The 13,211-nt window shown below is 45.1% G+C and overlaps 1 protein-coding gene across 4 annotated transcripts in view; it reads left to right on the top strand.

Annotated features, from left to right (window-relative positions):
- The window catches only part of LOC137524891 (putative methyltransferase DDB_G0268948), a 118,758-nt gene extending 107,704 nt beyond the window's left edge, over positions 1-11,054 (top strand). For all 4 annotated transcript variants that reach the window (XM_068245379.1, XM_068245378.1, XM_068245380.1 and 1 more), the window contains one exon: positions 10,877-11,054. In XM_068245379.1, the coding sequence (XP_068101480.1) occupies positions 10,877-10,964 (88 nt within the window). In that variant the 3' untranslated portion in view covers positions 10,965-11,054. The remainder of the gene's footprint in view (positions 1-10,876) is intronic.
- The last annotated feature ends 2,157 nt before the right edge of the window (positions 11,055-13,211 follow it).

The following is a 13,211-nucleotide window of genomic DNA, read 5'->3' as shown; positions in this document are numbered from 1 at the left end:
CAGCGCTGAACATTAATTTAGGTTACAGACAATATTTAGGGGTGACATACAGCAATATGACAATACAGGAATACAAGAAAACCAGATCACACAGCACAGTATGAGTACAAGGTAATGCTTAGTCAGTCACTGGAGGGGAGCATGGAGATTAGGCAAGTTAGGTTCACTCAAATGCATAGCATGGGTGCACAGTAATGGAGGTGCATGATCAGGTAGGACACAAAAGGAGGACCCTGCCCAAAGGCTTACAATCTAGAGGGAGAGGTAGGGACACGAGAGGTAGGGGACCAGAGTTCAGCTGTGGGTTTAGAGCAATTGTGAGGGATGGTAGGCCAGAGTGAAAAGGTGAGTTTTGAGGGCCTTTTTGAAGGTGTTGAAGGAGGGGGCTGCCCTAATGGGTGGAGGTAGGGAGCTCCATAGTGTTGGAGCGGCTCTTGAGAAGTCCTGGAGGCGTGCATGGGACTGGGTGATGCGGGGGACGGTCAGGTGAAGTTCATTGGAGGAGCAGAGTGAGTGGCTTGGTGTGTATCTCTGAGTAAGATCAGAAATGTAGGTTGGACAGGTTTTGTGGACGGATTTGTAGGTCAGACACAATATCTTGAATCTGATTCTGGACTGGATAGGAAGCCAGTGGAGGGATTCATGGAGGGGAGCCGCCATGGTGGAGCGATCGGAGGAGTGGATAATTCTGGCTGCCGCATTCATGATGGACTGCAGTGGGGCTATTCGGATCATAGGGAGACCCGACAGAAGGGCATTGCAGTAGTCGAGGCGGGAAATTATGAGGGCATGGATGAGGAGTTTGGTGGTGGCAGAGGTCAGGAAAGGGCGAATCTTACAGATGTTACGAAGGTGGAAGTTGCAGGACTTTGTGAGGTTTGGGATGTGGGGAGTGAAGGAGAGTGCGGAGTCCAGGGTGACACCCAGACAGCGGGCTTGAGAGGTAGGGCGATTGGTAGTGTGGTTAACAGTGACCTGCACATCTGGGAGGTCCAGGGATGACCAGGGTGGGTAGATCATAATTTCCATTTTGTCTAGATTTAGTTTCAGGAACCTAGCGGACATCCAGGAGGAGATGGCAGATAGGCAGGAGGAGACCTTGTCCATGGTAGTGGTGGATATGTCAGGGGTGTGGAGGTAGATTTGGGTGTCATCTGTATACAGATGTTAGTTAAAACCCATGGAGGAGATAACCTTGCCAATGGAGGATGTGTAAAGGGAGAACAGTAGTGGGCCAAGGACCGAGCCTTGGGGGACTCCCACTGAGAGGTGGTTGGGGGTGGACGAGGACTCATTGAAGGTAGTCGTGAAGGAGCGGTTGGAGAGGTAGGATGAAAGCCAGGTCAGGACGAGATCGTGAATGCCCATGGATTGGAGGGACTGGAGGAGTAGGGGATGATCTACTGTATCAAAAGCTGCTGAAAGGTCAAGGAGGAGGAGAATGGAGTATTTACCTTCAGCTTTAGCTAAGGCAAGGTCATTGACCACTTTGAGAGCCGTTTCGGTTGAGTGGGCAGGCCGAAATCCAGATTGCAGTGGGTCTACTAGTGAGTTGGCATTGAGGTACTGGGTCAGGCGTTTGTGAACCAGACGCTCAAGGAGTTGTGAGGCGAAGGGGAGGAGGGAGATCGGGCAGTAGTTGGAGGGTAGCGGGGGGTCGATGGAGGGTTTCATGCACATAGGTCAACGCGTTTCACAGCCAACAACACGACATCAGGTCAAGTAAAAGTGCCCTAAAAGAATCAAACAGCAATGCTCAGGACAAATGATATAAAAAGAACAAATAATTTATAAAAACAATTAGTAGATAAAAACAAACGGGAGAAGATAAGATAAAAGACTATTAGGGTGGGTTACCATAAACATAAGAAGCACCAACTCAGGTTGGTATCTAGCTTATTATTATGCAATTAATGCTACTTAATCAATAATAAACACAGGTTGTGGCACCGCTACAAGCATAAAATATGGTAGCAGGGGTATAAAGATATGTGGGGGTATGTATTAAAGCAAGTCTGAAGCCTAAATAAAAATAAAAAACTGATACTCACCTAAGGGGAAGGCTCTGGGTCCTATAGAGACTTCCCCTTCTCCTTCCAGTGTCCTTCTTCCCCCACAGGCTCCTCCGTTTAAATCTCCTGCTGTGGGAGACTTCGGCAGTCTTTGGAAGCACTCAGGCTTCCAAAGATGGGCAGCTCAGTACTGCACACGCGTGAGTGCATGAGAGAGGGTACAGTACAGAGCGCCTCATCTTTAGAAGCCGGAGTGCTTCTAAAAGATCAACACACACCATACAATCTTGGTTGTACAGATTTACCAAATCTATGTAGTATAAGGTCCATTAGATTGAAAATACCTTTTAATGATTGATTGGATAAGCTCTTATACTACATGAAAGTGGTAAGATTGAACCAAGATTGCATGGTGTGTGTTGAGCCTAAGACTGCTGAGGCCCACCCAACGTGGAAGAGACTGGACTGCTAATGGGGGAGCCTGTGGGGGAACATGCAGACTGGCGTGAGAACAGGAAAGCTTTATAGGAACCAGAGTCTTCCCTCTTCTTAGGTTAGTATCTGTTTTTATGTTTAAAATCACTACAACAACATGTATATACACGCACACACACTGTAACAGCAAGATATAATAAGTAAGCATAATATGGTTGTGTATGTGCAATGTCAGGGTATTGTTAAGTCTAGTGGGTTCTGTGGTAACATAACTCAATAGTGGTAGGCAGCAGCATGTTATAGGGAAAGGAGGATACAAATATGTAGTGGCAAAACCCTAGTTGTAGCAGATATCTACATGGGAAGGTAAAGTGGTGTAGTAAGGCCAAGTTATTATATTGCCAGGGCATAAGTGTAATAGGCTGGGACATGGGTATAGGAGTAGACTAGGAGGTAAAAAGTAGGTGGAGTGGGGCTTAGTGGTGATCCAGGAAGAAATATAGGTTAGTTGTTTTATTACCCCCCCCCCCCCCCCCCCCACCCTCCTGGCAGTCTAATTCTTTCTGGATTTTAGGATCTAAAAGCGGTGCAAATTTTTTGCAGGCTTTTAGACCTTAAAACCGTGACAAAAATCACATTCCAGAGCGATATGCAGCAGCCCCAGCACTTACTCACCTCGCTGAGATCCAGCGCTGCAGTTCTCCCTCTTTCCTCCGGGTAGCACTGTAACCCTGTAGTGAGATCACTGTCTGCCGTCATGGCGACAAACGCGATCTCACCCAAGGGATGCAGAGATCTGCTGACAGCATCTGGATCCCTGGGGAGGTAAGTGAAAACGCCCACTACGCACTATGCTCTGCACAGTCCTGCTAGTGGCTACCACTAGTCACACTCGGGGTTACCGCTCCTGGCTTTTTTTGTCCACCCTAAGCCTGACTCAGGATAACCACCAAGGAGGTTAAAAACATTATGAACAGAGGATGAAAGCTCCTTACCATTAGTAGTTCTTACAGCATCAGCCCTGAGCACCTGGTCTCCGGTCGCTAGTCCTGGCTGTTTTCAATAAATATCCTGTCTTTCTTTGCCATGCTTGGGACCAGATGTTGCATCCCTGTGCCTGGCGGTGTTCTGGTGACGTAATTGCAGCCCATTCATGGGGCCAAGAGGAGGTTAAAACCACCTTTATGTAGTTTGCACAAAATGAAGAAAAAAGCACTGGCACCAAAAATGCAGCAGGGAGGATTTAAACCACAAGTGGTCTTACCTGCAGTGTGCTCCACATACAGTCAAATTGCAGTCCAAAGAAACAGAAGATGATGGGCATCTACTGCATAAAAACCCTTTATTGTGGTGGGTAGACACAGTGGTTACAGCAGTGGGGGGAAGAACAAGATGTCTGACAGCTGTTTCGCAGAGATAGACCCTGCTTCTTCAGAGACAAACAAATACAATGACATACAATCTTTTAAATGTTGGCCATCTCACTCACCTCCGCCCAGTAGCTGGCTTGGAACGCACACCACGCTGATCTTTGGCAACGCCCCTTCCCTACCCACAACGTCACATCCAGTGATTACCTCCAGCCTATTGGCGAGCCACGAGTCTCCCCGCCTATCGAAACACTCTTGCGTGCCGTGTGACAGGGGGAGCGGCCGTTCAGCGGGCGTACGTGTATCTGGTAGCCATAGCGACCCTTCCTGTCACTACAGAACGCTGCCAATTCCATTTGCATACGCAGAGCCACCCTCTTCTCATACGGGTCAGCATTGCAGGTCTCCCCGCCTACGTGACCTTATTGAGACGTTTTCATTGGGCAGCATAGTATACACTGGGATAGGCAGTATACGTTGTCATGGTGATCATCTGGCCTTTCTTATGCATACCTACAATACAAAAAGTATGAGTGGTATACCAACTTATAACACTTCATAAATTCATGATCTATACTTTAAGTGTAAGCAACAAATTAAAAGAACACGAAGGAATAAAAAGTAGGTTTAAAACTGAATGGACGTATAATACAGCATCTTAAAGGGGAGATCTAACTCTCAATTGTATTTACTAAGAAAACAGTGTAGCTAATTCCTATCGTTTAATCCTAGTGGGCCACATGCATTTGTAATCGAGATAATTTTAGCCTCCTGCTGTAATAGCAATTGTTCTCGGTTACCGCCCCTATGGGGAATCCTTACAGTTAGGATACCTGCGAATTTTAAACAACCAGTATTGCCATTATGACATTCCCTCACGTGTCTTATCAATCTGCCGGCTCCTACTCCTGTTTTTACCGAGTTGCAATGCTCCTGGAAGCGGGTGCATATCATACGGGTTGTTTGGCCTATATAAAAGCTGCCACATATGCAAACTTCACAATATACTGCAAAACTGCTCCGACAGTGTATAAATTCCCTAATTTTTAGCAGTTGGCCTCCCAGTTGAATACTACACCCTGCTTTGTACTCATTGCAGTGATTGCAGTTGCCACATTTAAAGCCTCCTATAGGAATACATTTCTGTAGCCAATTGGATTCTGTTTTCATCCTGAATTCACTACCAGTTATGGCATCCCCTATGGTCCGTGCCCTCCTGAACGAGATGAGCGGCCGGTTGGCCGCCACCCCGGCCAGGTTGGGATCGTCCCGCAGGACATGCCAATGTCTGTAGATTATTGCCTTAATGCGTTCTGCCATTGGTGAAAAATCGAAAACACATGTAAATCTCCGTTTAGATTTCGATTGGGATTCCAAAGTGTGTTCCCCTCTGGATCGTTTCTCATTTCTGTTCCTGATTAACATTTTTCTTTCCAGAGCATCCGCTCTTCGAAAAGCTGCATTTATGTTTTGGAAGTCATGACCCCTACTGGCCAGTCTGGCCGCCAAGTCCTGACTTTGTTTCAGGAAGTCGCATCGTTTAGAATTATTTCGCTTCAGGCGGACAAACTGGCCGTATGGGATAGACTTGATAGTGTGCGTTGGGTGATAACTGGCACTCAAAAGCATTGAATTTGTGGCAGTAGATTTTTATGCCCTTTAGTGAGGAGACAGCCTCCCTCGATGAATATCTCAAGATCCAAAAACTCCAAACGATCACCACCCAACACGCCAGTAAATTGCATGTTAAAATCGTTGGAGTTCAAGAATGTCAAGAATTCGGCAAACTGCAAATCAGTTCCCTTCCATGTAAGAAATATGTCATCCACATACCTATACCAGTGGCCTATCAGTGCTCTGAATGGGTTCTCACCATTGAGGATCACTTTACTCTCCCATCCCCATAAAAATAGGTTTGAGAGAGTTGGAAACACCGGTGTTCCCATGACAACACCAGAGCACTGAGAGTACCACCGGTTGTTGAACAGGAATGCATTATGTGAGATGACAAAATGCAGGCACTCACAGATGTACTGCACCCATTTCTCATCTTTTCCCTGATTTTCAAGTATTCCTCCTACAACCTGGACACCCAGTTTTTGTGGGATGCGTGTATACAAATTGACAACATCAATTGATGCCAATTTTACTTCCTCCCCAAGGTGCACCCCCTCCAGTTTACCCAGGACGTCCAAGGTGTCAGCCAGGTGTGTGGAAACCACTTTCAAAAAGGGCTTAAGGATGTAATCCAGATACCTCGACAGAGGTTCTGTCAAAGAACCCCTGGCTGACACAATCGGGCGCCCCGGGGGGCAGACGGGGTCCTTGTGAACCTTGGGGAGGAAGTACCAAACCGGTTTGATTGGGAACTCTGGTAGGAGTCCCTCCCCCAACTGTTTGGAGATGAAACCTGTTTCCACCCCTTGTCTGAGTAAGGTCTGTAGGGCCGCCTTGTAATGACTAGTGGGGTCACTGGTTAGTTTGGTGTAAAAACCATCTGAACCCTCCAGCTGCCTAAGGGCTTCCTTAATATAGTAATCAGTTGACATAACTACTACATTCCCGCCCTTATCCGCCTTTTTCAAGACGATCTTTTTGTTTTCCTTCAACCAATCAAGGCTCTCCTTTTCTACGGGGGTGATGTTAGGTGGATCCTTGGGAAACACTAAAGCCTGCATGTCTGCCAGTACTCGTTTGTTAAAAATATCTACTGCCGATCCTGGTGTTGTGGAGAAGTCCCTAACGGACCTGCAAGGCCTGAACACCTCTCTAGTTGGAATTTCTGGGATTTCCTGCTCTACAATATGGCTTTCTGCCAACAATTCTTGTAAATTCTGTAGTGCTTCCAAGTCCCTTGCACTATCCAATTTAGGTGCCATATACCCCAGGTTACTAATGGTGGTATGACTATTAAGTCTCATCTCCATGGGTTCTTCTCCCTCTTTCTTATTCTGCCACACCAGTATATTCAATTTCCGTATACTCCTGTACCAGTCCACTTCAAACTTGAAATGATCAAAAGTTGCAGTCAGAGAAAAGTTTAAACCTTTCTTCAATACAGAGAAACATCCATCCGGTAAAGGAATTCCAGAGATATTAATTATCTGTAATTCATCAGCCTCATTAGCAGATAGAAGTTGATCTACTTCCTCCTTTGATAAACCCTCCCATATGTCCCCCTGCCCCAGGTGACTTTTCTCAAGTAAGGTTTCTTGCGGGCAGGCTCTTCCGCCTCGTCCCCTTCTGATTCTTCGCCTAAAGGGGTCTCGACACATCTTGGGCTTTTAATTATGGGTTTAGGTGGAGGACCAACTTTACGCTTAGAGCCTTCTGCTTCCTCTTCCTGACTGGAGTTAGAACCAGAATCTGTTGTCCAATAGCCTTTAGGGTCTTTGTTGGATTTTCTCCTTCTATTTCTATGTCTTCTGGCTGGTTGACCCCAATCAAACACCTTTCCCTTGAAATCTTGCTGATCTCTTTTGAATTTTCTCAGTTTTCTTTCCTTAATATCGTCCTGTATGGACACTAGACGATTCTCAATTTTTGTTTCCAATTTCTGCAGTTGTTCAGTATTAGACAATTTCAGGAGCTCTTCCTTTTTATTTGCTATCTCTGCAACTGTATTATGATATTCAAGCTCTGTCCGTTTAAGTACAATTGCTTGCAACCTTAAAGAGACACCTGAAGCGAAAAAAAAATGATATTATGATTTGTATGTGTAGCACAGCTAAGAAATAAAACATTAAGATCAGATACATCAGTGTAATTGTTTCCAGTACAGGAAGAGTTGAGAAACTCCAGTTGTTATCTCTATGCAAACAAGCCATTAAGCTCTCCGACCAAGTTAGTCGTGGAGAGGGCTGTTATCTGACTTTTATTATCTCAACTGTAATTGAACTGTTTACTTTTCCTCTGCTAGAGGAGAGGTAATTACTTCACAGACTGCTCTGAAAGACTCATTTTGAATGCTGAGTGTTGTGTAATCTGCACATATTATAGAATAATGCAATGTTAGAAAAAACACTATATACCTGAAAATAAAAGTATGAGAATATTTTCTTTGCTGCTAATCTTCTAGTAATTATTCATAGTACACAACCAATTCACTATATCATTTTTTTTTTTCGCTTCAGTGTCTCTTTAAGGAGTGGTCCAGATGTTCCTGGTCCCAATCTTGGACAAAAGTTGTGTCGTTTTTGTATTCGCTTACTTCACTGTATTTCCTAAAACCCCTTGATGCTATCTTCTTGTCGTCATACCTCTTAAGAGAGGTGACCGTCCAGAACAGTTTAACCTCTTTTTCAGACAACCGATTGATGTCTTGTTCCAAAATCTTCACCCCCACTGCTTTACTTGCAACTGAACCACTTGCTGTGTCAGTGAAAAATGTAACCCAATCCGATCTACCTGCTAACAAGCGAGTATTACAAGAGCTGGCTGTTGCTTCCTGTGCACCCGTTACCACCGGGGCCTCTGTTTCCGCTTGTTGCATTTGTGCTCAGTATTTAGACAGTCTAATTCGCACAAAATGAAGAAAAAAGCACTGGCACCAAAAATGCAGCAGGGAGGATTTAAACCACAAGTGGTCTTACCTGCAGTGTGCTCCACATACAGTCAAATTGCTTCCGCCTGAAGCGAAATAATTCTAAACGATGCGACTTCCTGAAACAAAGTCAGGACTTGGCGGCCAGACTGGCCAGTAGGGGTCATGACTTCCAAAACATAAATGCAGCTTTTCGAAGAGCGGATGCTCTGGAAAGAAAAATGTTAATCAGGAACAGAAATGAGAAACGATCCAGAGGGGAACACACTTTGGAATCCCAATCGAAATCTAAACGGAGATTTACATGTGTTTTCGATTTTTCACCAATGGCAGAACGCATTAAGGCAATCTACAGACATTGGCATGTCCTGCGGGACGATCCCAACCTGGCCTGGGTGGCGGCCAACTGGCCGCTCAGCTCGTTCAGGCACGGACCATAGGGGATGCCATAACTGGTAGTGAATTCAGGATGAAAACAGAATCCAATTGGCTACTGAAATGTATTCCTATAGGAGGCTTTAAATGTGGCAACTGCAATCACTGCAATGAGTACAAAGCAGGGTGTAGTATTCAACTGGGAGGCCAACTGCTAAAAATTAAGGAATTTATACACTGTCGGAGCAGTTTTGCAGTATATTGTGTAGTTTGCATATGTGGCAGCTTTTATATAGGCCAAACAACCCGTATGATATGCACCCGCTTCCAGGAGCATTGCAACTCGGTAAAAACAGGAGTAGGAGCCGGCAGATTGATAAGACACTTGAGGGAATGTCATAATGGCAATACTGGTTGTTTAAAATTCGCAGGTATCCTAACTGTAAGGATTCCCCATAGGGGCGGTAACCGAGAACAATTGCTATTACAGCAGGAGGCTAAAATTATCTCGATTACAAATGCATGTGGCCCACTAGGATTAAACGATAGGAATGAGCTACACTGTTTTCTTAGTAAATACAATTGAGAGTTAGATCTTCCCTTTAAGATGCTGTATTATACGTCCATTCAGTTTTAAACCTACTTTTTATTCCTTCGTGTTCTTTTAATTTGTTGCTTACACTTAAAGTATAGATCATGAATTTATGAAGTGTTATAAGTTGGTATACCACTCATACTTTTTGTATTGTAGGTATGCATAAGAAAGGCCAGATGATCACCATGACAACGTATACTGCCTATCCCAGTGTATGCTATGCTGCCCAATGAAAACGTCTCAATAAGGTCACGTAGGCAGGGAGACCTGCAATGCTGACCCGTATGAGAAGAGGGTGGCTCTGCGTATGCAAATTGAATTGGCAGCGTTCTGTAGCGGCAGGAAGGGTCGCTATAGCTACCAGATACACGTACGCCCGCTGAACGGCCGCTCCCCCTGTCACACGGCACACAAGAGTGTTTCGATAGGCGGGGAGACTCGCGGCTCGCCAATAGGCTAGAGGTAATCACCGGATGTGACGTTGTGGGTAGAGAAGGGGCGTTGCCAAAGATCAGCGTGGCGTGCGTTCCAAGCCGGCTACTGGGCGGAGGTGAGTGAGATGGCCAACATTTAAAAGATTGTATGTCATTGTATTTGTTTGTCTCTGAAGAAGCAGGGTCTATCTCTGCGAAACAGCTGTCAGACATCTTGTTCTTCCCCCCACTGCTGTAACCACTGTGTCTACCCACCACAATAAAGGGTTTTTATGCAGTAGATGCCCATCATCTTCTGTTTCTTTGGACTGCATCTTTGTGTAGTTTACAGGCAGCAGCCATGTTGTGGTGGTTTAGAGTCGGTGGTGCAGCTACTAGAGGTTCAGCTACAACCCAGTGGCAAAATAGTTGAGTATGGGTGGGGAGGAAGTGGCAATTCCTCTCCCCAGCCCATAGTGCACTATTGTTCCGAGGTCAATCTCCCTAAACCCACACAAGTCGCAGCTCTCCTGCTGTGTGCTGTTACACACAGTGATATACGGTTTGTGCAGGGAGAAGAGCTAGGGGAGGGGAACTGCAAGTTACTCCCCACCCATATTCAACATTCTGCTCAGTTGGAGATTATGGCTGAGCAGAGCTGGGGCTACAGGGGGCTCTGGAGGGTGCAGATGGTGCTGTGACATGTGTCACAGCACCACACATAAATCAGGATTAAAAGTAGGTTGAAAAATATCCAGTTCAGGGGTACTTTAATAGCCATAGAGGGAGTGAGTAGTGATGCTAATTAAAGGGGCACTAATGTGAGTTAGTTCATTACTCACATAATCTCTGAGCATACCATTGCACAATAGTGCCCCTTTTAAATTCCATAACTCTCAAAGGTGAGTTGGAAAACTGTACATATACTTGTATGTAAGCTGGAAGAATCTACTAGATGCCTCTGCTCATCCAGAATGTAGCTGCATAAAGTCTCATTAACCCTAATGGCAGCAAAAAAATGCAAAATCCCAACTGCTGCTTGACACGAGCTTAGCTTGAACCACAACATGCATTTTTTTTAAGTGTACAAAGCACATTGCAGAACATCATTTAAGTATATGTGTTTCTTTCAGGCTTCACGACCTGCTGGGGGAAGATGCAGAGTCTGCTGTGTTCAATGTCTACTTTAAACACCATTGTGTTCTCGCTTGCAAGAGTTAAAATGGATGTCTTCTGAAGACTAATTGCTGATGGCTCATATTAAGTTTTTCAAAGTGACTAAATAAATAATTTTTCAGGAAGTCTAGATAAGGATCATTAATTACTGGTGTTCTAACAAGAGTCTAGTTGGGTGCCATAATATTTGTGTAACGATTGGGGAATTTTCTCCGTGGTCAGCGCACAGGATGCGCGCTGACACTGCGGAAATCCTCCACAAGCGTATATTTTGACAGAACCCAGCTATGGTGCTATGCACCTGTAGAGGGAAATTCCCACCGGCAGATGGAGCTGTGGAGTGCAGACGTACACAGTCTCTGCACTGCCACAGATGCCAGGTGGGAATTGTACGAGTTGAAGCAATGCAGGGCAAGTTAGCCCTTAAAGAGAGAGAGCACAGAGACGGAATGTATGTGTGTCCACCAATCTAGTCCTCACCCAGCGACGGTAAACACACAACAGCGGAAACAAAGTGGGAATGCAATCGCAAGAGCGGCGATTGCCAAATAGTGACACAAGACCGAATTAGACAGAGCACAAGTGTAGCAAGAAAGACATATCAAATAACAATGATCAGAACATCAAGGAAAATAACAAACGCTAGCTAAACGCGAATACCGCACTCATTCGCAACAGCGAACGCGTTTAAGACACGATCACCGCGCGTTAGGTGCCCATTGATAAGCGTGCCACCCTAACTAACAAATGAACTCAGAAAGACAAACAAACAAATAACAGAAACGCTTGCTAATCGGTTGCCTTACCTCAGGCAACAGCAAGCATTTACTCTGGACAAACGGACAACAGAAACAAGACAGCGAGGATCCACTGCTCTTCCGCAAGAGCAAATGCGATCCGCACACAGGAACAGGACTGAAAAGGATTCACTGCACTCCGCAAGAGCGAGTGCGATCCGCACACAGGAACAGGACTGAAAAGGATCCACTGCTCTTCCGCAAGAGCGAGTGTGATCCACACAACAAGACAGACAGAAGGAGCAACCAGCAGCAACCGCAGCCGAGGCTATACTCCAAAAGACTGACTAGACAGAATAGGCAGTAGAAATATACACTAGCTGACTGCACTAAATAGGAATGCAAGGAGCACTCCCCAAGGATTAACTACACTAAGATAGCAATGGCTGACACTCCAGGTGAGTTTAGCAGGAACAAACCTCTATGACCAGCAGAGAATTCTGGGAGCAAAAAGTATTTATACTGAAAGCCATCAAAGGAAGCAGCTAAGCCATTTGCATGACAAATGTATGCAAATTCCTCACCAGCAGAGTAACTCTGAAACTTACAAAGTGAAGACAGGTCTCTTTTCCAGCAGACAGCTGAGCGGATCATTACAATTTGATGCATCATAAATGAGGCATCAAGAAGTTCAATTTTTTTTTGATAATACCGTATGTTTCTGCCTTCCAGTTTTCTTAGGGGACGATGTAAAATTTAACATGAAAAATGTTTGTATCATTGGTCCCATAAATGTGTATGAGAATATTCTAAAAGTAGCTTCAACCTTCTTACCTGCTGGTGGTGCCTGACAATCCCTCCAGAGAGTACCTGTCACATATTTGGCAAAAAGAGCCATATTGCCACCATATTGCGGTAAAATCCACAACATTTATTTATAGCACCACGAAGACAAGAAAGGCAGTTGATGCGTTTCTGACATGCAGGTCCTTAGTCATAGCTTTCCAAACTCAATGGGAAATATACAAAAAAATACTCCACCCTTGGGGGATGGACGAGGCAGTGGCACCTGAAAGGTAGCCAATTTGGCCGAAACCCAAGAAATCATGCAAAACTGAGTGGAGTCATATGCAAACATTTTAAACAGTTATGCAGTATTAAAAGTCAAGATACCACCGTGTATTCAAACAGTCAGGAAATATTTTACCCAGATTAAAAATCCATTGTATTTATTGCAACAATTAACTGAAGCTATAGAATGAAATCACACTTGGAACACTGCGCTCATATAGGGTACTCCTCAATCCTTAGGAAAATTATACTTTAAGTCAATTATAGTTTCGTGCAAAAGTCCATGTACAAGCACCACATAACCGATGGTATCATGGGCGTCCGCAGAAAATTTTCCAGGGGGGCAAAAAGTGGGGAGCAAAAAGCGGGGCGGGCGCCGCAAATCTGGGTTGGTGTTAAAAAATGGAGCTACGTCATGCTGCATGCATAGCGCGCCGCGCCGCAAAATGGGAGTGGTCATGAACCAGAATGTGGGTGTGGTCGT

Source organism: Hyperolius riggenbachi, chromosome 7 (genome assembly GCF_040937935.1).
Source record: "Hyperolius riggenbachi isolate aHypRig1 chromosome 7, aHypRig1.pri, whole genome shotgun sequence".
Taxonomy (NCBI): domain Eukaryota; kingdom Metazoa; phylum Chordata; class Amphibia; order Anura; family Hyperoliidae; genus Hyperolius; species Hyperolius riggenbachi.
Note: the sequence above shows the minus strand (reverse complement) of the source record. Positions and strands in the feature narration are given on the sequence as shown.